At 42.3% G+C, this 27,962-nt stretch overlaps 2 protein-coding genes across 4 annotated transcripts in view; both read right to left on the bottom strand.

Moving 5' to 3' along the window:
• Nucleotides 1–282: 282 nt before the first annotated feature.
• On the bottom strand, nt 283–12,504 carry LOC135200405 (UPF0449 protein C19orf25 homolog). 3 transcript variants are annotated; one of them, XM_064229072.1, is made up of 3 exons: nt 12,362–12,504; nt 2,854–2,998; nt 283–1,317 (listed from the first exon to the last, which is right to left on the bottom strand). In XM_064229072.1, the coding sequence occupies exons 2-3, from the start codon at nt 2,981–2,983 to the stop codon at nt 1,085–1,087; spliced, it is 363 nt and encodes a 120-aa protein (XP_064085142.1). In that variant the 5' UTR covers nt 2,984–2,998; nt 12,362–12,504; the 3' UTR covers nt 283–1,084. The 3 variants fall into 3 exon arrangements, with proteins under 3 accessions (XP_064085142.1, XP_064085210.1, XP_064085265.1); XM_064229140.1 differs by lacking the exon at nt 12,362–12,504 and adding an exon at nt 12,077–12,215; XM_064229195.1 differs by lacking the exon at nt 12,362–12,504 and adding an exon at nt 11,467–11,641.
• Nucleotides 12,505–15,809: 3,305 nt separating this feature from the next.
• Nucleotides 15,810–27,962, bottom strand: part of LOC135200193 (protein mago nashi homolog) — a 35,159-nt gene continuing 23,006 nt past the window's right edge. Inside the window, exons 3-4 of the mRNA XM_064228660.1 lie at nt 16,389–16,582; nt 15,810–16,055 (exon numbers count right to left, since the gene is read on the bottom strand). Coding sequence (XP_064084730.1) covers nt 15,956–16,055; nt 16,389–16,582 — 294 coding nt within the window. The 3' untranslated portion in view covers nt 15,810–15,955. The remainder of the gene's footprint in view (nt 16,056–16,388; nt 16,583–27,962) is intronic.

The following is a 27,962-nucleotide window of genomic DNA, read 5'->3' as shown; positions in this document are numbered from 1 at the left end:
ATGTCATCACTGTAATGAACATACTCGAAATTTTAATTGTACTATTATGGAAAGTATTTGCTACATGATACAAAGTTTGGCAGCAAGATGCTAAAAGATGTCAGAGTGCATGGTCATCTGACATTGCCCCTGTGTACCTTAATGAAGTCAAAGGTTGTCCTCCATCCAAATAGATCAGGATCCAACTGTTACAAGAAGGTATTGTTTCTTGTAAACAAAATACTAAGTGCTTCCTATGACTCAGTACTGCTATGTTATGATAGGAATTTTAAAAAAATTACAGTCTTTATTAAAAAAATATCATATTAAATACAATTGTGGTACAAGCTTACTAATAACTAAAAGTTGCAGAGTAACAGACAAAATATACAGCATCTTCCATAAATGAATATGAATGATTTGACAAGTTATCAAGCCCTTTCTTTTCACTTAAAATATGTTCACACAATTAAATGGTAACAATAAACAAATACAAATCATTACATTACTTCATTCCGCTACTTACAGATTTGCAATTAAGGCCTAAACTGTGACTGAATAAGCCAATTGCACAGTAGTATATGTGTTGAAGTTACTTGATAGTAAGTGAAATGTTGAAAAATATATACCAGCAACAAGTCACTTCACTTACTGAAGAAGAATATTGATAATCTGATGAAGGTGTCAATGAATACAAAGAAATTCTCATCCCAAGGAAGCTATACTGTATTGTGCTAAAACAGAATTCTGTATATTGAATTTACATTCTGTAATTTCTAAAGACCTGAAACTCACATTAATCCAGAGTAACAACTGCATCACACAGGATTAAATACAAACTTGAGAATAACATTTGGTCTATGAAGATACCAGAAGTATCCTAGTGCAGTACATTCGAGTTTGTGATGGAAAAGTACTGTTTCAACTTATATTACAGTATGTATTGCATTACAGTACCAAAATCTCAAGTGTCTGTGATTACAATTGATTATGTTACATGCACTTCGTTGTCAACTTGGAGAGCACATGCACATTTGTGAGGTATGAAGAAATGTATATCCTGATCCAGAAGTTCAAAACACTAACAATGTTTAAGCTGCACACATTATCCTCTATTTTCATAGGCATCAATTGCAACTAAAGCTTGCTTTTTCACACTTTCAACAGTCTTTTTCAAGTTTTCTGTTACTTCTCTTAGTTTTTCCTTCTTTTCTTGCAGTAGTGCCATATTTTCTATAATTTCGTCATTCATCACAACAAATTCCTTGGCCTGCCGAAATAACTCCTCCTGACTTAGGTCCTCTCTATTTTTCTCTGGATCTTGCACTTCTTTAGTTCCTACAAAAAAAGTATCTTGCTTTAGATGCATAACTATGCACATGTCATACTTTACAAGAAAAACAGCTACATTCAATAAGAGAAGTTATTGCATACCACTGACTGCAGAATAAGAATTTCTGTAATCACAGATTTCTAAGGCGAATATTTTTATAGTATTCTGAATATCCAAATGTCTTCCAATGAATAAAGTTACCCTTTTGATGTAAGATCAGTAAATAATTGTGCACATGCTAAAGTTATCTTCAGAAAAATAAATATTTTTTACTTTAACCCACATAAGTTCTTTGAAAATTATTGTAGTTTAGATTAATATGGTTATAATTTAGTAGATTCACTGCAAACAAATTATTATAAACTGGTATTTAACAACGAATTCCTCATAATCGTAAGTTTCTATTGAGAATACTTTGACAGGATAGCATTTATCCGTATACATCAGTGAATGTTCTACACTTCAAATCCTTAAACAAAACTGATGTTTTTTAACAGTACAGTAACCCATACATGTAACAGTGCTGGATAATAATGTAAAAGTCCCTATTTCAAACATTATGAAAAACATCCTTATATGTTTACAGGCCCATGTTGTTAACATGAATATTCCTTAAACAACATGAACGGGCAACTCGAACATTACTTGCAGTCATCACATTTTTAATGTTCTAGGACATAAGTAATTTAAGTAACTAGTTTGCCACAAGAGCCTAGCACTGCAAGCATACTACCTTTTATTAAAACTTGCCAAAAAGACACATGAAAAATCCAAAACTAACCTTGAACATTTGTGGTTTCTTTCATTCCTTATAATACAAAAAATAAAAAGAAAATTAAATCAGTAATACAGTATATTTAATTTATAATATTTTCTTATTGTTTTTATTACAAGGAAAGGCTAAGTAATTAAGGGTAGCACTGAAACCCTACAGCGGTTATTCTGTAGAGAAGTCTGCATTATTTGTATAATTCAAAACATTAAAAAATAAACTTGATCCTAAAAAGCAGTCAGACATAAGGTGTGCTTTCAGCTTGTAAGATGGTTGTTTGCATACTCTCATCACCTGCTGCCCAGAAGTACTCAAAACTGCTTGACATGTGAATTCCTTAACCCATCACTGAAGCGCAGGTGGATAAGAGATCAAGCATTCTTAAAATAAGACAGGTAAGTAACTTTATACACACATTTTTGACATTGCCCTAATCACTCTCACTCTCCCATTTTCTAACACAGCCTCTATTACTCCACATTCAACTAATTTTAAGATTAGTACTGTAGTCAATCTTTGCAGATCTGCATAAAGAGAATGCTGACCTGTGCAATGCACAATGGATACTACATTGACGAAAAGCAAGATCTGTATCCCTGAAGGAACAAATGTCAAATTTTTCAATGTTCAATTTTCAGTAGTAATCTTGAGGATATCAGATTCAGAACTAAAAGATGGAAATTAAAGCTTTGGTAAAACTATGACTTGTACCAGTGACTGAACTAAACCCATCATTGTAACACTGGAAACTGCCTATAAAGATCCTCACCTGAAGTTATAGAAGAAAGAGTGAATATGACATCAGCATTTGTTGTTGCCTTTAAATCTTCTTCCATCTCGTCCCAAGTTGGTGGGTCTGGTCGAGCAGGCAAGTCAGTTTTTTTCTTGGATTTGAACATTTGTCACTCACTTTGCTGAAATGAACAAACATTTGAAACAAGGTATCTTATAAGCTTCATTTCTGAATGTGTTTGAGATAATGGATAAAATATTTTCATGTTTGGATTGCCAACGAAGGTGATGGCTTAATTTTTGCAAGCCAAACAATTCTGTTCCAATGTGACCTAAGCTGATAAAACTACTTATTCTTGAATTTTCTTGTGCTTCCATTTAACATGAAATACTGTAGATAATTTTTTTTTGCAATACAGTAGCAATGATATGAAGAAATTAAAGAATGAGAAACAGTTCTCTCAATCCACTCAGTTATTTCCAGCACCATAATTGGAAATTTTATTTCAGTTTAAGTAATAAAAAAGGAATACAAAAATGATATTGTTATTTTACAATAAAGTTTTGTACATACTTACCTGGCAGACATATACTTAGCTTACGTCTCTGACGTCACGACAGAATTCAAAACTCGCGGCTAACGCGACAGGTAGGTCAGGTGATCTACCTTACCCGCCGCTGGGAGGCGGGTGTAAGAACCATCATACCTTTCTTGCCAGATTTTTTCTCTCTTATACCTGTCTCCTGAGGGGAGGCTGGGTGGGCCATCAATCGTATATGTCTGCCAGGTAAGTATGTACAAAACTTTATTGGTAAAATAACAATACAATTTTTGTACTGAACTTTCCTGTCAGACATATACTTAGCTGATTGACACCCTTGGTGGAGGGTACAAGACAGAAAATAACAAAGAAAAGGTAAACAACACCTGTTGTAGGATAAACATAACCTTGGTTCTTACCTGTTTAGGCTGAAGACTTCATAGATACTGTCTATTAGTCTGCATAGCCATAAGAGCTACAGCGAGGGCGTGACCTACAGCTGAAAAGACTCTTTGGGTCTACTAATGGGACTTGATATCCGCTTACTTAGTAGAATCCAAGTCGGATCATGTCAATGGGGGTTGCCCTCTGCTATGACAGAACCTGTCCACTACCAACGCAGGGAGCTTCAAACCAAATCCGATCACCTAACCAAACTAATGTTATTAGCATTACGAAACGAAAAAAGATGCCTACCTGCATCATTTTTCATACAACCATATGAACTCAATTACCCAAAAAAAAACAAGGGGAAAAAACTACTAAGGATATGTTCCAGCTCCCTGCCCCAGCACCGAATCCGCCGATACGTACGGGCCTAACGCGAAGCACTCGTCATACGTAATACTGACGTCTTTTAGGTAGTGGTTGGCGAATACTGAATTACATCTCCAGAATGTAGTTTTCATCAGATTCTGAAGAGACATATTCTTCTTAAAGGCCAAGGAAGTTTGCTATTGCTCTCACTTCATGAGCCTTGACTTTTAAGAGCTTGAAATGTTCTTCATCACAAGATCTATGTGCTTCTTTCACAACACTTCTAATGAAGAAAGACAGCGCATTTTTCGACAATGGTCTGCTGGGGTCCTTTACAGAGCACCATAGTCTGTCCTCAATGCCCTTAAGGGTTTTCTTCTTCTGAAGGTAGTATTTTAAACTCCTAACAGGGCAAAGAGTTCTTTCAGGTTCTTCCCCTACTAGGGCAGACAAACCACGAACCTCAAAGCTCCTTGGCCAAGGATTTGAGGGGTTCTCATTTTTTGCTAAAAACGAAGGAAGGAAGGAACAAACTGCGGAATCTCCTTTGAAACCTACCCTTCCTTCTAGGGCATGAATCTCACTAACCCTTTTAGCAGATGCTAAAGCCATGAGAAAGAGAGCTTTCCTCGTGAGATCTTTGAAGGAGGCTAAATGTGGTGGTTCAAACCTAGCGGACCTCAGGAAGCGAAGAACCACATCCAGATTCCAACTTGGAACTTCGTTCGAAGTTTTCTTGGAAGATTCAAAAGATCTTAATAGATCATGAAGATCTTTGTCATTCGAAAGATCTAAATTCCTATGTCTGAACACCGCAGCCAGCATGCTACGGTATCCTTTGATAGTAGATACTGCCAAACCGCATTTTTCTCTGAGGAAAACTAGGAAATCTGCTATCTGAGTCACAGAGGTACTGGAAGAGGAAAACTTCTTGTTCCTGCACCAACGGCGAAAGACGTCCCACTTCGACTGGTAGACTTTAAGGGTCGAAGGTCTTCTAGCTGAGGCGATAGCCTTAGCAGCTTTTGTCGAAAACCCCTTCGCTCTGACAAGACTTTTGACAGTCGAAAGCCAGTCAGATTGAGAGCGGGGAGGTTTCTGTGATACCTGTCGAAGTGGGGTTGTTTGAGCAAATCTTGTCTTTGTGGCAGTGCTCTTGGAAAGTCCACCAACCATTCCAGTACCTCTGTGAACCAATCTTGGGCGGGCCAGAACGGAGCTACTAGCGTCATTCTTGTCCTCTCCGAGATAGCTAAATTTGCTTGGAGGGTTTTTGTCCATAGTACTTTGAAAGGGGGGAAAGGCGTAGACGTCTAACCCTGTCCAATCTAGGAGAAACGCATCCACTGAAATTGCTCCTGGGTCTGAGATCGGGGAGCAATAAAGTTCGATTCTTGCAGCAAAGAGATCGATGTGAGGTCTGCCCCATCTTCTCCACAGGTCTTGGCATACTTCTGCAGTGGAGGGTCCCACTCGGAAGGCAGGAGTTGATTCTTCCTGCTCAGGAGATCGGCCCTGACGTTCCTTTCTCCCTGTACGAATCTGGTGAGAAGACTGATTTTCCTCGTTTGAGACCACAGCAGAAGATCCCTTGCTGTTTCGTACAGGGAGAAGGAGTGCGTCCCCCCTGTTTCTTGATGTACGCCAAGGCTGTTGTGTTGTCCGAATTGACCTGCACTACTGCATTCCGGACGTGGGGGGTTCGAAGGCTTTCAAAGCCATCCAGACTGCCATCAACTCTTTCTTGTTGATGTGCCAGGACACCTGATCCCCCTTCCAGGTGCCTGACACTTCTCTTGTCCCGAGTGTCGCTCCCCAACCTGCCTCCGAAGCGTCGGAAAACAACACATGGCTGGGGTTCGGCCATGTAGAGAGACATTCCTTCCACAAATCGAAGTGGGTCGTTCCACCACCGAAGGTCTCTCTTGATTCCTCTTGAGATCTTGAAGGAGAACTCCAGATCTAGGGAGAGACGCCTCCAGTTCTGGTATAGGAAGAACTGTAGAGGCCTGAGATGCAACCTTCCTAGAGAAACGAATTGCTCCAGCGAGGAGAGTGTCCCCAGCAGACTCATCCACTCCCTCGCTGTTGCATGCATCTTTCTCTAGGAAGGTCGTTATTTTCTCGTAGCAACGAGCTATCCTCTCTGGCGACGGAAAAGCCCGAAAAGCCAGAGAAGCTATCCGAATCCCAGATAGATCCTCTCTTGACTGGGGATTAATTGAGACTTCTGGAAGTTCACCAGAAGTCCCAGCGAACTTGCCAATGTAAGGGTCTTTTGAAGGTCCTCCAGACATCTTTCTTGAGACTCTGCTCTGATTAGCCAGTCGTCGAGATAAAGCGACACCCTCACTCCCTCCAAATGTAGCCACTGCGCCACGTTCTTCATTAACCCCGTGAAAACTTGGGGTGCAGTTGATAGGCCGAAGCACAAGGCCTTGAATTGGAAGATGTTTCCTCCCATCATGAATCGTAGATACTTCCGTGAAGAAGGATGGATCGGCACATGAAAGTAAGCGTCCTGAAGGTCTAGAGACACCATCCAGTCCCCTGGACGAAGAGCCGCTAACACTGAGGAAGTTGTCTCCATGGCAAACTTCCTCTTTTCCACAAAGACGTTCAGGGCGCTTACATCCAACACCGGTCTCCATCCTCCTGAGTTCTTCGGAACTAGGAACAGTCTGTTGTAAAAGCCCGCAGAGCGGGGATCTTTCACTAGTTCTATAGCCTCCTTCTCTAGCATGAGATCTACTGCTAGAGAAAGGGCTTGATTCATGATGGGGTCCTTGTACTTGGCTACCAACTCCCTCGGAGTTGTCGTCAATGGTGGTCTTGACGAGAAGGGAATGAGGTATCCTTTTCTGACAATCGATAGGGACCAATTGTCCGCCCCTTTGTGGGCCCAGACGTCGGCAAATTTCAGTAGTCTGGCACCCACTGATGTCTGGAGTCCTTGACCGCTATTTCTTCCCTCTGACTGACTTCGAGAAGGTTTTACCTCTCTTAAAAGGTCTAGTCCCTCTGGTTGCAGAACCTCTGACAGCGGGTCCTCCTCGAAAGGGGGGCTCCTGTCTCAGAGGAGTCTCTTTCTTGGTCTTGGGTTGGAAGACAGAGCGAGGTTTCCTGGCCGCCTGGGCTAACATATCCTGAGTAGCCTTAGCTGAAAGGGCACTCGAGACATCTTGGATAATTTTCTTGGGGAACAGAAGAGGAGAGAGTTGAGCATACAAGAGCGATGCCCTTTGTGCATGAGACACTGCCTTCGTGAGAAACGAACAGTAGACCGACCGTTTCTTCTTAAGCACTCCAGCTCCAAACAGTGAGGAGGCCCAACCTTCACTCGATCCGTCTCTCACTGCTTTATCCATGCAAGTGAGTACACAGTTAAGATCTTCAGGAGACAGAGCATCTGGAGTCTTGGTCTTATTAGCCAGCACACCTAAAGACCAATCAAGGAAGTTGAAAACTTCCAGGACTCGGAACATTCCCTTCAGTAAGTGGTCAAGTTCGTTCATTCCCCACGTAGTCTTGGCGGACAAGAGGGCGGAACGACGAGCAGCATCCACTAATGAAGAGAAGTCCGAGTCCGCAGACGAAGGGAGAGCGAGGCCTAAAGGTTCTCCCGATTCGTACCAGAATCCAATCTGCCGGTCAGTTTAGACGGAGGGAAAGAAAAACCGTCTTCCCTTTCTCTTCCTTCGAAAGGAGCCATTCTCCAAAACCTCTCAGCGCCTTCTTCATGGAAACAGTAGGTTTCATCCGCCTAACACAAGACGAAACCTTCGACGTCTTCGAAGTGGAGAATAACGAAAGAGGAGAAGGGGGAGCCACAGGAGAAAGGATATCTCCAAACTCTTGCATGGAGTAACTCTGTAAGTTTCTTATAGGAGGAAAACTGAGGCGTCTTTTGTTCCTTCTTCTTCTGAGAGGTCCTGTTCCTCCTGAGCCGAAGAGCCTTCCTGATCCTTAGAGGCGCGACTATTCTTAAAGGAGTCTCTAGAGGCAGATAGACGTAAACGTCTTGGAGACAATGCTTCAGGCAAGTGTCTACTTGCAACATCCTTCTTGTCTGGAGGAGTGCGTTTCCCAGATCCTTGAAGCCTAATAGGAGTCAGGCGGCAGTCAGGTGCAGAGCGCCTGTTTGAAGAAGAAATTCTATCAGGCTCTTGGCGCCTATCCAAAGGAGAGCGGCTACCAGGCGAACTGCGCCTGTCATACGAAAAGCGCCTACCAGGCTCTTGGCGCCTGAACCGAGGCGAGAGAATCTCTGGCGACGAGCGCCTACTAGGTGAGCGCCTACCAGGGGAGAAGCGCCTGCTAGGCTCTCGGCGCCTGACTCGAGGCGAGTAAAAGTCAGGAGAAGAGCGCCTGCCAGGCGAAACGCGCCTAACAAGCTCTTGACGCCTGTCCAGCGAAAAGCGCCTGTCCGATTTAGGGCGCTTGTCAGCCGGAGAGTGGAGGCGAGACGAGGAGCTGCTACGAGGTGAGTAGTGCCTACTAGGCTCTTGGCGCCCGTCAAGGGAGCGATCCTGTCTCGAGAAGAGCGTCTGTAGGGTGAGGATCTCCTACGCGCAGTTTGCTCCTTGTCTGAAGGAGAAACTTGTCTGTCAGGCGAATGTCGCTTATACGCAGATTTGATCTTGTCCGAAGCAGAGAGCCTCCTGCGAGAATCCGAACGAACAGTTGAGCGCGCCTCTAAGCGAGAGTCAGGAGAGGGGAGCTTGGACTTCTTTACAGGAAGCGAGACGTCCTTCCTGCGCCGAGAAGACCCGTAAAGAGAGCCAGCCAGAGCCGAAATCTGCGCCTGAAGGTTAGCCAACACCCTTGCAGGAGAACTCACAAACTCGTGAACAGGAGAAGAGGCTCGATCTCCGCTCGGTGAACGATACTCCTGAGATCTCTTACGCTTCTTCGCTTCCACCTCAGGCTCTTCCGAAAAAACTTCAGGGCTGGAAGGGCGGGCGCAGGGAGCATTCCAGGCTCTATTCGAAGGGCGCGAGGCTTCCGAAGAGCTCCATCCTCTTTTAGGAGAAGGCGAAGGCGACGACGAGAAGCACTGGCGCAAAATTTCTCTCTTGGAGTGATCCAAGGTAGCCTGGGAACGATCAACAGAACTACCGAGGGGACGCCTGACCGTTGGGGATGCTCCCTAACCTTCCTGCAGCTTTCGGACTTTCCTCCTCCACTGGGACTGGGAGTCTGGAAGAGGTCTAGGCCTGGAAGCATTAGGGCGCCGATCAGACGCACCCTCCACTGCACTGGGTTCACTGCACAAATCACTATTGGAATCACTCTTACCTTCTAGTTGCTTGATTTTCCTCTCCATACTGCGAATGGTGGCTTTCATTGAGCCACTTCCGAAGGCGTATCTTCGGCTTCGGTGCAGGGAGCAGGAGCTGAAACTGACAAAGGAGCTACTTCTAAAATAGGATTATCTACATCCAACTCGCTAATACGAGATCTACTACTGCTCCTGGAAGAAGCTTTCCTAACTTTATCCTTTTCAAGCTTCCTCAAGTAGGAAGACAAAGACTTCCATTCATCCTCATTCAGCTTTTCACATTCATTACAAGGGTTATTAAAGGTGCATTCATTCCCTCTACACTTCAAACAAACCGTGTGAGGGTCTACCGAAGCTTTCGGTAGCCTCACCTTACAATCAGTCATACAACAAACTCTAAACATAGCAGTTTTCTTAAGTATCACATCAGACATCATGAATCCAAGAAAAATCCAAAGAAAAGTCCAATAACTGTCCACAAATCGCGAAAGCCAGGCCAAAAGATCGGGTACTTCACCAAAAGTCCGTAGAAACAATCCAGGGCGAAAACGAGAAAAGAATCCAACTGTCAAGAGGTACCGACAACAGGTGTGGTCGACACCGACGACAGAAAAAATCTGGCAAGAAAGGTATGATGGTTCTTACACCCGCCTCCCAGCGGCGGGTAAGGTAGATCACCTGACCTACCTGTCGCGTTAGCCGCGAGTTTTGAATTCTGTCGTGACGTCAGAGACGTAAGCTAAGTATATGTCTGACAGGAAAGTTCATGTACAAAATATAAAGAGCATTCTAGGACAGTCCCCTTCTACCTTAAATGTTATAAACAATGCAAATGCGACTATCAATTACATAGCAATAAAAAAAAGCTTTAGTTGTGATCCACTACTGTACTAATACCACACGAACTTTCATTTGGGTATCAGGCAGTTTTTTGTGGTTTCCCACACCACAGACAAAAAGGCTTCAATCTCAGGCCATACATTATAATACCCAAGGTGATGACATAGTGCAAAAACCTCAAGCCATGACTTTTGGGGAAGGTTTGGCTTATGCTTGATTCATTCTCATAGAAATTTTTATTGAATTTAGCTGCAACACTGCAAAGTCAAATGTTACCATATACCTAGTGTATAAGTCAGAAATACCCTCAAAGCTCTTGAAATTGACCTCCACATATCTCAACACCTAGGAGTTTCCTTTTTTAACACTTTGAACTGTGAATAAAATCCACTTGCAAAGCAATATTGGTTTAAAGTCTATCTTAACTCTGGTGTTCTTCTTAGGACTGGTTTAAAATTTTCTTATCATAATCAAAGGATAAGTATTAAAAACTTGTTGAAATACTATTAAAGTACAGAGTTATACCTGCATGAGTGAAAGATGCAAAACAGACCTTATTTGGTATAGCAAAATAAAAACAGTAAATTCCAACGAATAATTTCCATAAACTTTGGAATGAAATACTCTAAAATTACCCACAAATTTTAATTTCTTAACCTACTCCTTTGAAAACTATGGTAACTGCTGGGATACACTAACACCTAGTCTAACATAGAGCTATATGTTACCTGACAAGAATATGATCCCCTTAACCTTACATGAACTGAAAATCATGACCGCAGTCCCTAAAGAGATACAAAATGGCAGTTGGCGATGGCAACAATCATTAATACTGTATTGTTTATTTAGTTGGAATGCAGGGGTAAATGTGTCTTGGATTCACTTCTGCAGACCTCTCACTACAGTTAACAGAAACAACTTTTTATAAATGCTACAAGTTGTATTATGTAAATCTCAGAGTCAAGAGGGTTATTGAATGTGGTCTGAAGATTGCGTAAATCTTATGGGGACAAAGACCACTGGATTTTGAAGCTGAAGTTCCTGGTTAAGTAAGGTTAGGTAAGTGTAAAATTAAAGACTATTTTTACCCTGGTCTGGTAACTACCAGTTTATGTCCAAAACAGGAGCCAAATTTTGTACCAGCCCCTTGAGAATGATCATAAAACATTAAACTAAAGCCACTAAGCATAAACAAAGACACAGACATAAACAAAAGGTGGTAAATACCTACTCTGGGTGCAGACTGGTTGGACCAGGCCACTGTATTAGGCTATAGCTGGTTCACTTAAGGAAGATTCTTGGGTAAGCCCTATGCTTACGAGAAGTCTGTTTAGTGGCTACTGACTAGCTGGTTCCAGGAGGTAGGCAGCTCCCAGTCAATCAGCGTTCTACAAATCAACGTCTTGTAGCCATAGGGCTCATCCAAGAATCTACCTTGAGCGAACCAGCTATAGTAGGCTTTAAGTTTTAGGTAGCTACCCAAGTATACTTAGCCTACTAGGTTTTGTAGGCCGTCGTGTATGGGCAGGTTAAGTGAGGTTACATAAGTAGGCCTTTAGGTGTAGCTTACATAACAAGGTGCCCTCTACTACCTACCTACCTAGGTAATATTTGAACAATCCTGTGCCAAACCATCCTTTAAACTGGTGCATACCTAATTCAAGCTAAGCCTAAATTTAGTAGGATATTTTAACGTTATTGATGACTGAACAATAAATTTTCTTTGCAATGGACAGGGTAAATGACCGAATTGCGACCAGCTCACTGGACAAAGACCACTTTTTTCACTCGACATTTAGCTAATTGGTGAAACAACAATACAATTAAATTTTTAAGCATACCATAAAAATATTGAAGTTTTGTCAACAAAATGAGATATATGAAACCGCCGTTCGAACTAAAATAAGCAAGTGAGGTCTTCGTAAAATAACTAGCTAAAGCTGAAGTCTGCCGAACCTAGGTAGTAACCTAGGTAGTTACCCTTAGTAGTCTCGTCAAACGCACTACCGTTTCGTATGGGTAGAAATACCGCAGATTCAAGTTAAATGATATTCTTGGTATTTACAACCTGTTACTAGGCTAATATCTAAAAAGATAATTATAGATATATTTTTTTTTATCATTACCACTAAGACGAAGATTGTTACTGACAGTTTGACACTTGTTTACACGTCGGCTCCACGAGCGATGTTTCACCTTTGTAACGGCACCTCATATCCCTGTGATGAGCTTCTGTTTCATTGCACCCATGTCACCGATACAATATTTAATCCCCTTATCTATATCTCCTTTGGGAGTCTGTTGAAAATGTATTACTAAGGTTCTTTACTGCATCCAGTAGCTGCAATATACTTTTAATTCCTTTTACTGTATATCTCCTTTCATATTTTCTTTCTTCCATCTTCTTCAAATAATCGTATCATAGTGCAACTACGGGATTTTCCTCCTGTTGCACCTTTGAAACCTTATTTACTTATAATTTCCCTTTCAGTTATCATTACTACTATTATTATTTCACATCAAACCATTTTTCTTTCACCCAACTTCCGTTACCATATCACATCGATATAAAAAATTTCATATGTTTCAACCTTTATGGAATTTGACATGCCAACAATTCTTTCAACTCTTTTAGTTTGAGTATTTTTTGTCCTTGACATCATCTCTGCCCTTTCTTCAAGACTATCTTTGCCTAACTCAGGCCTTGTCGTCCTATTTCTATACCATAAATACAAACTGCTCCTCCTCCTTAGCTCAGTACCAGAACTACCTGGCTGACTTGGGGTATACCACACCAGGACATTGCTCCTACAGCAACGTGTATTTTCTTTTTAACACTGGTCAATTTTTCAACCACTCTCAGTCAGTAATTTCCTTTGTTAAGAACAATAAATCTAAGCAGTTTTCGTCCCACCTCTATAAAATCCATTTCACTTGTTTCATGGTCCATGTCTCATTTGCAGCACATTTATGCACCACAGCTAGACTGGTGCTGCTTTTTCTTCTTTTTTCTTTTTTTTTTTTTTACTTCTCTCTCAATAACAGCGCCACATCCTAAAATGTCAAAGGAACAGAAATGTTTTAACACTCCAATTATCCTGTAAAATAGGATAATTGATGACATTATTTTCCATACATATTAAATCCTTAATGGTTGGGAAACAAAAAAAATTGTAGAAGTATTAAATGTTTTTATAAAGCAGATCTCTAAATTATTTACGGATTTTTCTAATATTGAAAAACTTGGCTTGACAACCCTTGACTTCTAAATGAAATTATTCAAGTTTTCTACTGTTATGCATGACACGTAATATCTAGTCCAAAAGACTCAATGAAAATATAGTAATTGGATTCCTAACAGTGACACGCTTATATTTCAAACTTGGAATACTTTACCTACCAATTCTTAAAATACTCTAATCCACAGCTAAAAAAGGGATGTTTGGTTTATTATCACAGCATTGTGAATATTGATTGACACTGAACACATCACAAAATTTTCCCTCCGCCTTAATTCTACTTCCAATCATACTCGGGTAAGCAATCAGGTTATCTGTCTACCATGCCAATAAGCATTCAATACTCCAAAAACTTTATCCAAAAGGGAGTAAATTAAAAGATAAATTAGCACTGCTTGCTACCAGTTCGATGTAGTGTTGTGTTACTTCCCGTTTGCCATTTGCAATAAAAAAAATTAGTTCCTGGCAGTGTACCACGTCATACGTGAAAAAGTTATGAAGCTCAAGAAACATGGTTGATGGTTATCCTTGCATCTTAAACTGAAGTAAAACTCCCAACACCCTGGACTTTGAAACTCATAAAAATATCTACTGCTCTGTCATATCTTCTAAAAATAAATATGACAAATACACAGAAGTACCATTAACACACATTAGAACACATCAGGAGAAAAGGAGATCAACTTATGATCTATATAGATGGATCAAAAAACAACACTGGAGTAGGAGCTTCAGCATTCTCAAAAGACAAATTAGTTAAAATAAGTCTTCACCCAATATCATCAGTATACACTGCAGAACTTAAAGCCATACAAATAGCACTGAACATAATATCCGAGAAGAGAGCAATTTCCACCATAATTTTCAGGTACTCTCAAAGTGCTATTGATGCTATAAACAAGTACAAGTCTCCAGATCATCTTGTACAAGAAATCCAAATAAAAATCCATAAACTTATTCAATCAGGACTATTAATAAAAAATATGTTGGATTTCAGCACGTGGGAATTGAATGAAACGAAAAAGCAGATACAGCTGCCAAAATAGCTTGCACTATTCCATCAAAAATTACACATGCACCAGTATCAGGCTAGGTAAAATCTATTAAGCCTTTAATATATCACGACTGGCAAACAGATTGGACATCAGTTCTATCTACAAACAAACTGAGGAATATAAAAAGTGAAGTTCATTCATGGAATCATTGTCTCAAAAAGAGAGCTAAGAAATTATATTAACAAGACTACGTATAGGCCATACTAGATTTTCACATGGTCATTTGATGTCAAATCCACATTCAGACCCAATGAAATGTAATACATGCCAAACACCAATGACTGTCCAGCACTTACTAGTTATTTCCAATTTGGAACCATGAAAGCAGCATTTATTTTCGAAACCCAACATTAAAAGGCATTCTTGCCGAAGGCAAAGATTTCTTACTTAATAGGATCATCATGTTCCTAAATAAAACTGGTTTTCTAAATAGTCTAATTTTTTTTCCAGGATTAATTCCTGAAAACCAGCCTAAGAAGAGCCTTTACTAGGCTCAGAGGTCTGGATAAACTAATCCATTATAATAATACATAAGCTGAAGCAGATAAAGCCAAGGGAATTCTGTGAACACAAGAACCTTCTCATGGAAGTCACTTAACAGATTGAAAACTCAAATCTACAATCTTCAGTTGATGACTAGATATTTTTGCTACACTCCACAGCTACCAGATGCATGGTGTAGGTTTTAATCTTTACAAAAAAATCCCAAGTGGTCATCTGTGGGCTTCAGTCTAAATGCACTGGGATTTATGCTGTAATGCAAAAACTAAGGTAGATTGTAATCCGGAATTAATTGGGATATAAGGATGCTAAACAGGTGCGATACACTGAAAATGTACAAATATGTATATCTATGCCTTAAAGGAGTCCATGAAATTCTAAACCATTTTAAGGTTTCCAAGTATTAATCTTGCATTTCATATGTACCTTGAGTTCATTTTAGATGGCTCATTGATGAAAGCAACACATGCTGACTAAGTGTATACTTTTTGTAGGAACAGAAAACTCAAGAAGGAATATGAACATGCCAGCCTCATTTAATGTACACCATCAGTCTAATCAATATGACCTATCACATCCCAATAAAAAAAATAAAATAAAAACCACTTGGGCATTATCTTAGAGCTATCTCAATTTAAAAAATTAAGAAACACTTAAACATTACCTTATAAACAATACAAACCACACAGATATTTCAGAATACATTCAAAATAACAATTATCATCACTAAAATTTCTCTGAATCCACATTATTTTTGAACAGGGAAATAATTGAAAACATAATATTAAAACATGTATTTCAGGACTTAATATTTCATTCTCAAGAGATGGTAATCATACAAAATATAGTGTAAAACCAAAGACACATCTATCATGTGAAAATAAAAGTGAGACTTTTCTCAATGCACACAAGTTCCCATAACTTTTTAAATGGGCTTGATCTTGAAGTGAAGGCCAATCAATGAGAAGACAAGACACTTCAGATCTTGTACAAGGTAGTAGAAGCATCTCAAGCCATCAGGATCTCTGCAAAATGAATTAAGTATTACACAGGGCAGCTGCTGAAACAATTAACAGAGCGCAATTCTTAGTGGTTATATAAATTCCAGTCAAACTTATGATACTTAAGAGAAAAATACTGAGAAAATGGAACAAAACACTTAAACAAAAACTCACTGGGATAATTTTCTGTTCATATTCATCGCCACCATAAATGCTTTTACGTGCATCTTTCCCTTTATGGGTTTCCAATTTATATTGAAAAATAAAATTCATACAAAGATTTATCCAGGCTAAAAGAATTTACAGTAGTCATTACATTTTGTCTCAGTAGGTGAACAGTTCAAAATCACAACTTACTTTGAATTATTAACATCAACAAGTGAGCCTATTTTTGATGTAGTGAAAGAAATGTGTTCATCGCCAATTACAATCTCCAGTTCCTGTCTTCCAACACGATCAGGTTGTGGCCAGAGAGCATCGTCTTCTTGCATGATTTCAGAATCATCAATAATTCTCTTCAGCTCTTCCATCACACAACGATGAACGTAGGCCTGATGAATATAAGAAGCAGACTTTAGTATGACACTTGTATTTAAAAAACACTGACCATAAATAAGTTAATTCATATAAACGAATCCACTAATGCCCAACAATGAAAGATTCAAGGCATCACAAACCCAAGATAGCAGCACTAGCACCTTCATTTTCCATTATTTTCTTTCACTGGGAACTTCATCACTATCCCTTTTTCTTAGGCTGCACAACAAAGCAGTTATCTAATATGTTGGCCCATTACTATTGCAATATATTTGCAATTTTACCTGGTGATCTCATCCCATTTTATACCTAGCTAATAGCTGCATCAAATATAGCAAACACTTGTAAATACAATCAATAATATAGTAAAGTTATATAGTATTATTTAAATTAAATGCATGTTAATGGACTGAAAGAAAAATAATAGAAGGGTCTTTTTCATTAAACGGGTATAGTTCATTACTGATCACTGTACAATTTTCTGTAAGTTAAAACAACTTAACCACCTGATGTTCTCAAAATTAAGAGCCTCATTACTAAATTACTTTTAGTCATCATGGATTAATGCTAACACTGATACACTTTCTGCCTCAATTTACTGTTGCTGGTAGGTATTTATAGAAAAACCACACAATTCAGTTATGGTATGAAGTTTTCATAATAAAACTAATATTGTAATACTTACCTGAACACCTGAATTAGCCCTGGTCACTGACCAGCCCGAACTATATCCTCACATATTTACCCACTAAGTGGGTAATTTTAACTGTCAGTGTTACAAACGCTGCAGGTAAAATCTAGTCAAATGAGTTACCTGTGTTACTGTTGGCAACGCCGCCACAAATACCAGCCACCAGAGGCCTGTCTCCTCAACTGAATCATTTACTATCAAATTGAAGTGGGGAGGAGGGTGGGAATCATTCAGGTGTTCAGGTAAGTATTACAATATTAGTTTTATTATGAAAACTTCATATTGCAATACACTCCCTAAATACCTGAATTAGCCCGAGTAAACAACAATTTACTCCGGCGGTTTAGGATCAATCTAATCAGGCCCTACCTGTCCACGGAACATACGCAGGTAACTCATAAACAACCTATCATGTATAAAAGCATGTATCCTCACCTAGTTATCTAACTCGGAGGTGAGGATGTTTACAAAGAAAGTACTTCAACATCAGTGTTGAGTCTAAGGTACCGTCTGAGTCAGAAGTACCTCCCATGTGATAAGCTATACTTCTTATTCATGGAGGTAAAAACAAATCTCCTCACCTGGTTGTCCAGCTCACTAGGTGAGGATGCTTGCAAAGAAAGTACTTTAATATCAGTGTTGCGTCTAAGGTACTGTCTGAGTCAGAAGTACCTCCCATGAGATAAGCTATACTTCTTATTCATGGAGGTAAAAATGATATTGTTATGATACAATAAAGTTTCATACATACTTACCTGGCAGATATATACATAGCTATCGACTCCGTCGTCTCCGACAGAAATTCAAATTTCGCGGCACTCGCTACAGGTAGGTCAGGTGATCTACCGCCCTGCTCTGGTAGCAGGACTAGGAACTATTCCCGTTTTCTAATCATTCTCTCTTCCACCTGTCTCCTGCGGGGAGGCTGGGTGGGTCTTCAATCGTATATATCTGCCAGGTAAGTATGTATGAAACTTTATTGTATCATAACAATATCATTTTCATACATTCAACTTACCTGTCAGATATATACATAGCTGATTGACACCCTTTGGTGGAGGGCAAGAGACAGCTAACTCACTGACTAGACAGGTAAACAACATATGTTGTAGGTATAAATAAACCTTAGTTCCTACCTTATTAGATGGAAGACTTCGTGGCTACTGTCCAGGAGTCTGCTTCATCTCAAGAGCCTTAGCGAGATAGTGATCTGTGGCCAAGAGTTCTTGCTGGTCTGTCGATGGGGTCTTATCCACTTACTCGGCAGAGCCTAACTGGCGTTTGTCAAGGGGTGCTAATCCGCTTATATGACAACACGCCTTCTTTAAGGAGCACACAACCGATCCCGATCACCTGATCCTAACCCGTGTTAGTTCTAAGATTGCTAAGAGTCATCCCCAAACTCTTAGCAAACAACCACAAACTCGAAAATCATACATACAAAATCAAATAAAAATTTTGTACCCCTCTAATAGTCAGCTGTCACTCGATTTCCTAATGAAGCGAAGTGAAGGCCGCCAGTGCGACATCTGACACTCCCATGCACAGGAAACACGAGAACACATCCGACAAGAGGGTTACGTACACATATTTAAGGATCGGTGCTCTCTCCTTTACCCAGAACCGTCTGTGCTGACACAAACGGACCTAAAGAAAAACATTTCTCATACGTTACTCGCACATCTTTTAAATAATGATATGCAAATACTGAGTTGCATCTCCAATAGGTTGCGTCCAAAATATTTTTAAGTGACATATTTCTCTGGAACGCAATTGATGTCGCGATTGCCCTTACCTCATGAGCTCTTACTCTTAATAGATTAAAAGAGTCATCTGGGCATTCTTATGAGCCTCGGTAATTACACTTCTAACAAAGAAGGCCAAAGCATTTTTAGACATAGGTCTCTTGGGGTCTTTCACCGAGCACCAAAGACCATGTTGTGAGCCTCCCAACCGCTTCTTTCTGTCCAGATAGAATTTCAGTGCTCTAACTGGACAAAGTGATCTTTCTATTTCTCTGCCTACTAGGCTAGTAAGTCCTTTTACCTCGAAACTCCTAGGCCAGGGATTTGAAGGGTTCTCGTTTTTGGCAAGAAAAAGAGTCTGGAATGAACAAATCGCAGAATCTTCTTTGAAACCAACTCGTGACTCAAGGGCGTGCACTCGCTGACCCTTTTAGCCGTAGCCAGAGATAGAAGAAATATACACTTTCTAGTGATATCACGGAATGAAGTCGTATGAGGTGGTTCGAACTTTTCCGAGGATAGAAATTTTCAGAACCACATCTAAGTTCCAGCTCGGAATCCTAGGCTCTACCGACTTGGACGTTTCAAAGGAGCGGATGAGATCGTGCAAATCTTTATTATTCGTCAAGTCTAAGCCCGTTTCTAAAGACTGACGAAAGCATACTTCTGTATCCTTTAATTGTTGGTACAGAGAGATGTGACTTTTCCCTCAGGAAAAGAAGGAAATCCGCAATTTCGGTTACAGAGGTATTGGAAGAGGACAGCTTCTTCGACCTGCACCAGTTTCTGAAAACCTCCCACTTCGATTGGTACACTCGCCTAGTAGATGATCTGCGGGCTCTAGCAATTGCGCTTGCCGCTTGCGAGAAAACCCTCTCGCTCTGACCAATCTTTCGATAGTCGAAAGGCAGTCAGAGCAAGAGCGGGTAGATTTTGATGGTACCTCTCGAAGTGGGGTTGTTTGAGCAGATCTATCCTGTTTGGAAGAGATCTGGGGAAGTCCACTGTCCACTCCATCACCTCCGTGAACCAAATTCGGGATGGCCAATATGGGGCTATCAGAGTCATTCTGGTTCCCTTCGAGGCCACAAACTTTCTGACTACTTCCCCCAGAATCTTGAATGGGGAAAAGCGTACACGTCTAGCCCTGACAGTCCAGGAGAAAGGCGTCTATAGCATAAGCCCTGGGATCCTCTACCAGGGCGCAAAATGTGTCTATCCTTTTGGAGAGAAACGTGGCGAATAGATCTATCTGTGGTTTCCCCCAAAGATACCAAAGGGTCTGACAGACTTCCGAGTGGAGGGTCCATTCTGTAGGAAGGACCTGGAACCTCCTGCTCAGTCTGTCCGCTCTCACGTTCCTCTCCCCTTGAACAAATCTCGTTAGAAGGACCACATTCCTTTGATTTGCCCAAATCAGCAGATCTCTTGCCAGTTCGTATAGGGCGAAAGAGTGAGTTCCTCCTTGTTTCTTGACATAAGCCAGAGCGGTCGTATTGTCGGAGTTTATCTGAATTACTTTGTCTCTGACTATCTGCTCGAAGCTCCTTAACGCGAGGCGAATCGCAAAGAGCTCCTTGCAATTTATGTGCCATGACACCTGCTCTTCCCGAACAGGTGCCTGACACTTCTTCGGACCCTAGTCGCACCCCAACCTGTCTCCGACGCGTCTTGAGAACAATGTCAGGTTTGGGTTCCGAACTTCTAAGGATACTCCTGTTTTCTTCCAAGGGGTTCAACCACCACCTTAACTGTTGCTTTACTTCTAATGAGATCGGAAACGTGTCCGAGAGCTGTCCTGTCTTCCAACTCCAACTGCTTCTCAGGAAGTACTGAAGCGGACGGAGATGCAGTCTTCCTAGAGGAAAGAACTGTTCGAGCGAGGAAAGGGTCCCCAGAAGGCTCAACCATTCCCTCGCTGAAGTACGCTCTTTCTCTAAGAAGTTCAATACTGTGGCACAGCCTTTCCTTACTCTCTCTTGAGAAGGAAATACTCGAAAACCCCGAGAATCCATCTGAATCCCCAGATAGACTACGTTCTGGCTGGGGACCATCTGGGATTTCTCGAGGTTCACGATTAATCCTAATGTCTTTGTCAATTCCAGGATTGTTGACAGGTTCTCCAGACACTGCTTTTGAGACCTGGCCCTGATGAGCCAGTCGTCCAGGTATAGGGAGACGTTTATCCCTTTCATGTGAAGGTATTGACACATTTTTCATCAAGTCTGTGAAGACTTGGGGAGCCGTAGACAGGCCGAAACACAGGGCCCTGAACTGATAGATCCTTTCCCCCATTCGAACATGAAACGAAGGTACTTCCTCGACGAATGGTGAATCGGGACGTGGAAATATGCGTCTTGAAGATCTAGAGACGCCATCCAATCTCCTTGACGGAGAGCTGCAAGTACTGAGGCAGACGTTTCCATGCTGAACTTCTGTTGTTGTACGAATTTGTTCAGCGAACTTTCATCCAGTACCGGTCTCCATCCCCCCGAGGCTTTCGCTACGAGAAACAAGCGATTGTAAAACCCCGGGGAGCTTTGATCCAGTACCAGCTCTATTGCTCTTTTGTCCCACATCTGCTCCACCATTTGACGAAGAGTATCCATCAGAACAGGGTCCCTGTATCTGGCTGACAGTTCCCTCGGTGACGTTGTCAAGGGGGGTCTGTCCTTGAATGGGATATAATAACCCTTCTTGATTACTGACATTGACCAAGGATCGGATCCTATGTCTTCCCATGCCACCGCAAAGAATTGTAACCTGGCTCCTACAGGTGTCTGGAGGAAAGATTTCTCATTTTCCCTTCTTAAAGGGACGGAAGGCAGATCTTCCCCTTTTTTCAGTTGATTTCCTTCTGACGATGGATCTAGCCTGAGCGCCTCCTCGAAAGGGCTGCTGTTGTTGAGTTGGCTTAGATGCTTTCTTTTCCTCACTAGCCACAGGTCTATTCTTCCTTGAGGATTGCCTTAAAAGATCCTGAGTGGCTTTCTCAGTTAGCGAATGAGCAATGTCTCTCACCAACTGTGAAGGAAATAAATGCTCAGAGAGAGGCGCATACAGCAAAGCGGATCTCTGCGAAGGCGAGACGGCCTTAGTGAGAAAGGCACTATGAACCGCTCTCTTCTTTAGTATTCCCGCACCGAAGAGGGAGCACACTTCCGCCGATCCATCTTGAACCGCCTTATCTATGCATGTAAGGATGCTATGCAAGGTTTCAGGGCTTAGTTGTTCTTTTTCATGGGACTTCTTAGCAATGACCCCAAGGGACCAATCTAGGAAGTTAAATACTTCTAAGGTATGAAAAAGTCCCTTGAGGAGATGGTCCATTTCCGAAAGACCCCATGTTGCTTTTGCTGAATTCAAAGCATGTCTCCTCGACGAGTCTACGAGACTGGAGAAGTCCGATTCAGCTGAAACGGGCAGAGACAATCCCATGTTTTCTCCCGTTTCGTACCATATGCCTCTCCTGCCCCTTAGTTTAACGGGAGGCATGCAAAAGATCGTCCTTCCTAACTCCTTCTTAGTCTTGATCCAGGAGTCCAGAGATTGTAAGGCCCTTTTCATGGATATGGCCGGCTTCATTTTCAGGAAAGACGAAGACTTGTGTGCCTTCGTACTTGAAAATAGAGAGCGAGGAGAAGGAGGAGCGGCTGGAGTTAATGCATCTCCATATTCTTCTAAGAGAAGAGCAGAAAGAACTTTGTAATTCGAAAGCCCTTCTCTGTTAGTGACTTCGTCCTCCGAGACGTCATCTAGATTAATAGGATCGGAAGGAGAAGGCTCCCTTCCCTCCTCTGTCTCCTCTCTTGATTTCTTCCTTTCCGAAGAAGAAGCACTTCTATAAGGAGATGGGCTAGGAGTAACTCTCTCCTTACGTTTATCATTAGGCGAGTCACGTATCACTGCTCTACGCCTGTAAGACTCCTGTCGGATGTCAAGCTCTTCACGAGGAGAATGCGCCTGGCGTTTAGCAGGAGTATCTCGCTGAGGAATACTCCTGAGGCATGGTAGGAGTATCCTGTTTGGAATACTCCTGGCGCCTGACAGTAGTTACACTCTTCGAATACTCCTGCCGTCTGGAAGGCGCATCTCGCTCCAAATACTCCTGGCGCCTGTTAGGAGTATTAAGCTCAGAATACTCCTGGCGCTTGGTAGGCGCATCGCGCTTCGAATACTCCTGGCGCCTGGTAGGAGTAAAAAGTCCAGAATACTCCTGGCGCCTGGGAGTATCATCGAGGCCAGAGTAATCAAGGCGCTTGGCAGGAGTATCTCTTCCCGAATACTCCTGACCTACGGAAGGCGCATCTAGTTCCGAATACTCCTGAGGCTTGGTAGGAGTATCGCTCATGGAATGCGCCTTTCGAATAGCAAGTATATTGCGCTTAGCGGGCGCTATACTCCTATCAGGAGTTCTCTCTTCTCCAGTTGGCTCTTGTTGCTTGGATAAAGATCTGGGCCTAGAACGATCTACAGTAAAGTCAGGCTCTTTGCGCCTACTTGGCGCCTGGCTCCTAGTTGGCGCCTTGACACTGGTAGGAGTTACTTCCTTTCCCACATCTCGCCTGCCTAACGCACCGCTCCCCCCAGAGATGGCCGCTTGTGCGACAACTCCCCTGGAGGGTTTCGTCGCGCCCTCCCGACAGGAGATCGGTATTTGGATCTCTAATCGGAAGCCTGTCATCCTTTTTACGAGTAGGCTCCTTAGAAAGTACTCCTACCAAAGACGCTATTTGCTCCTGTACATTCATCAAAATTCTCCTGGTCGAAGGCTCATTCGAATCAGGAGAAGGAGATCTGGAAGGCACTCAAGAGTCTTTTCCCTTCCAAGGATCTAAATCCTTTCTAGCTTTCTTGATTACCGAAGGCGCCTCCTCTTCAGAGAAGCGCTCGGGGCTAGAATTAAGCTCAGGTTCTTTCCAGTTCCTTTTTAGCGGACATGAAAGCTTCGATTCCTTCCATCCTCTTATCGGAGAAGGCGAACTAGAAGATGAAAAGCACTCACGAAGGACGCTTTTTCTATAGCTGTCCCTGGCAGACTGAGATGTATACGATTCTGCCGAAGGGACGCCTGATCGTTGGGGATTCCCCACGACCCCCGTAAGGCTTTCGACTTTCCTTCTCCTCTGGGCCAGGGAGCTTGGAAGAGGTCTAGGCCTGGGAGCGTCGCAGGGACGACCAGACGCCCCCTCCACTACACTGGGGACACTAACATCACTCGAGAAACCACATTCACTTCTCTTACCTTCTAATGCTTCCATTTTCTCTTGCATTTTTTGAAGGGAAGCTCTGAGTTCCGTTATTTCTGAGGCGGAATCAGAGGGATAAACTTGTGAACGGGCTGAAATAGAATGGGCATAATTAAGAGAAGAAGAAGAAGCTACAGAACTACTATACATCTTCCGGCTTTTGTAAGCCGCCTTCCTCTCTCTATCTTTCTCTAACTTCTTCAAGTAAGAAGTCAGATTCTTCCATTCTTGCGCACTCAATCTCTCACACTCGTTACACGTATTCTCAATTGAGCATTCAACCTTTCTACAACCACTGCATGTAGTGTGAGGATCTACCGAAGCTTTCGGAATCCTCACCTTACAGCCTTCATTCACACACACTCTGAAGCTAACACTAGAATCAGACATATTCACGAAAATCCAAAGCGAAGTCCAAAAACCAGTCCACGATAGCGAATGCCAAACAACGATCCAAGTACGTCACCAAAAATCAGTCGAAAGATGATCAAAAGCGTTGTGAAAAAAGAATTCCAGTCAGGAGGAAGTAACAACAATGTTGATACTACCGGCGACAGAGAGAATCTGATTAGAAAACGGGAATAGTTCCTAGTCCTGCTACCCAGAGCAGGGCGGTAGATCACCTGACCTACCTGTAGCGAGTGCCGCGAAATTTGAATTTCTGTCGGAGACGACGGAGTTAGCTATGTATATATCTGACAGGTAAGTTGAATCTATGAAAACAAATCTCCTCACCTGGTTGTCCAGCTCACTAGGTGAGGATGTTTGCAAAGAAAGTACTTCAACATCAGTGTTCAGTCTAAGGTACTGTCTGAGTCAGAAGTACCTCCCATGTGATATGCTATACATCTTATTCATGGAGGTAAAAACAAATCTCCTCACCTGGTTGTCCAGCTCAGTAGGTGAGGATGCTTGCAGAGGAAGTACCATACCGTCGGTGTCGAGTCCAAGGTACCGCCTTAGTCTGAAGAACCTCCCATGTGGTATTCTATACCTCTAATGTATGGAGGGGAAATGGTGAACCTCCCATGTGGCTATCTAGCCTCTCATGTATGGAGGAGAAGTTGAGTGTGCAGGACCTTCAGTTCTCTACTGCTCACTGATGTGGATGACTTGTGCTGAAGAAGTTGTAGTTATTCCAACATGGCCATTGGGATCTGCCTAACCTCAAGGGCCTAAGGAACAATACACTCAGTCTAAGCTTGACCAATAGAAACACTCTAGTTCCTTAGATTATCACTGCCTCCCTAAACTTCTAACACCATAAAGTTCATTTAGACTATCACTGCTTCCCTAAACTTCTAACACCCTAAGTCTACCAAGCCAACTATAAAACTGAGTTACCGCAACGACAGGACCCCGCAAGTAACCTCTCTAAAGAAACTGAAATTCCCTAAGGTACGGTGTTGTGAAAACCACACCAACTCTCAAATAACCACCTACACGATTGCTGACACCAAAACATTCCTCCGGAAGCCAAAGGGTAGCCCTCCGCGATACTTTGCGTCCTTGGATTGACTAAGAACCCCTTCTTAAGAATGTCCGGATAGCGCTGAGGCAATGATTTAACAAGAAGTCCCTCCTCACCTTGACAAGAACATAGTATAACCATCAGAAATGTTAGTCTGGTATGCAAACCCCCTCGAAACCAAAGTGAAGAGGTTATCAAACAGTCCAGGCTCAGAGAACACCCATCAACTCTCACCACATCCATACAGAGTGGGACAAGGCCTCCCACTGGCTGTAAAGGTGTCTTCCAAATACCAGCCTCATGATCCAAAACCCCTACCACACGAATCAATGAAGGAGCCCAATAGAGAAAAGCCTCAACTGACTCGTAAACCGGAAATCGGACTCCGGCAGAGGAGTTACCCACTACCTCATACAGAAAGTGATGCTAGGTTGCTAGCCTACGTCCTTCCCCAAAACTGTCCGACTCGCTGAAACCAGATCAGCCTACTTGATGTTTGAGAGACTGCTGGTTTGGTTGAATACAACGTTTCAAACATTACTTGAATTAACTGTGAGATTCCTCTTGAATTAACTGTGAGATTCCTCTTGAATTAACTGTGAGATTCCTCCGGAGCCTGGAATGCGGAAAGAGAGAATGGACAAAGTCCACAATCTGTTATACTCAGTTCCTTCGCCGAAGAAACAAAAACCCACAACTAGCAAACGAGTCTCTCTTCAAAGGTATCTATCCTCTGTCAGACCTGTCCGGCCACACCGGAACAGGAAAAAGGAGAAAGGCCAAATCCCCACAAGAGCAGCACCCGAGAACCCGGAACCTACTACGCCTGGCTGCTCGATACCAAACGGCATACAAGATCCCATCATATCTGAGCCTACCGATCCGATTGCGCAACGATATACCAACAAGATGATAAAACTCCTGAGCAAGTCGTACTCGACTGCGCAACCTGCACTCCTGCCAGACATGATGACGTAACCCCTGTCCGACCGCTCTCCACCCCCTCGCAAGAGCTAAACTGTCACCAGTTCCGCAAAACCTGTAAGAGTTAGTCTCTCGACTGCGCACACCATCACTAAGTGACGATAACGTTACACCTGAGCCGAATATACCTTGGCGATGAACGCCCAACCCTGCGAGTCACTCCCACACCATTGCGCCAAACGTGTACCAACCAAGACGATGACCTAACCTTGAACCAGTCTCACTTGACTGTGAAACTCCGCACTCACCAGTGACTATGACACGAGACCAGGCCGACTACAGTAGGCGAGCAACACCCCCTAAGAGCGAAGAGGTCGCAAAACGCGATCCAACTAACGCCCGTTACCAATACTAAACCTGGACTGGAGTCCGGAGCAAGTGAGGGAAGGAAGTACTTCCAGTAGACACGGAATCACGGTCGAACCCACCTTGAAACCCCTTAAGGTGGAACAGAAAAGCAGCAGGAAAAAGTTGGGAAAATAAGCAGAAGGAGAGAGAGAAGTCACTACGAGTAACCACCGGAGCACCTAGCGCCGACATTGTGCAGGTGGAGAACCGTGCGGTACACAGTGCTTTAATGACAGGTTACGAACTGTGGAACCAATGGGAGCCGCAGAAGGAAATTACCAGCTACCCTAAGGCTAAGGCACCACCGAATCCGTCGCAGCGCGTCGCGTGCGTCCAACACAGCTAAGCGTTTTGATCAACTGTCATAGTTCTAATACGAGTGGCCCCACCCGGAGCATGAGCATGTGTGGCGTCAAGTGCGTTGCCGGACTGGACGCACAAGGAACAAAACGTTTTATTTTAGCCACACGTGGACGTGCGTCTCCGAGCTGGGGTCCACATGAAGGAAGAAATTGAGGTAGAACTACAACAACCTGCATTTGAACCACCTGCCCAACTTTGAGTTATAATCAAATGTGATGATTTGTGGTTATGATAAAGGATTCATGCAGTTTTTTTATTATATTCTAATGGATACATTTACCAAATACCTTTGTTCCAGAATTTACCATATCAAAGTGTTCAGTTTACACACACACAATCTACGTATCTTAATTTCTGTATCAAATAAAATGATGGTTATTTTACAATAAAGTTTTGTACATACTTACATGGCAGATATATAATTTCGAAATCAGTAATCCTTCCCTCAGAGTTACTACAAGTTTCTTAAGTTGATACTGATCTTCTGTGATTGATATTCGTGAATTAAGTCAAAGGTTATCAGCGGCATCCAACAATATTAAA

Source organism: Macrobrachium nipponense, chromosome 11, assembly GCF_015104395.2.
Source record: "Macrobrachium nipponense isolate FS-2020 chromosome 11, ASM1510439v2, whole genome shotgun sequence".
Classification (NCBI taxonomy): Eukaryota; Metazoa; Arthropoda; class Malacostraca; order Decapoda; family Palaemonidae; genus Macrobrachium; species Macrobrachium nipponense.
Note: the sequence above shows the minus strand (reverse complement) of the source record. Positions and strands in the feature narration are given on the sequence as shown.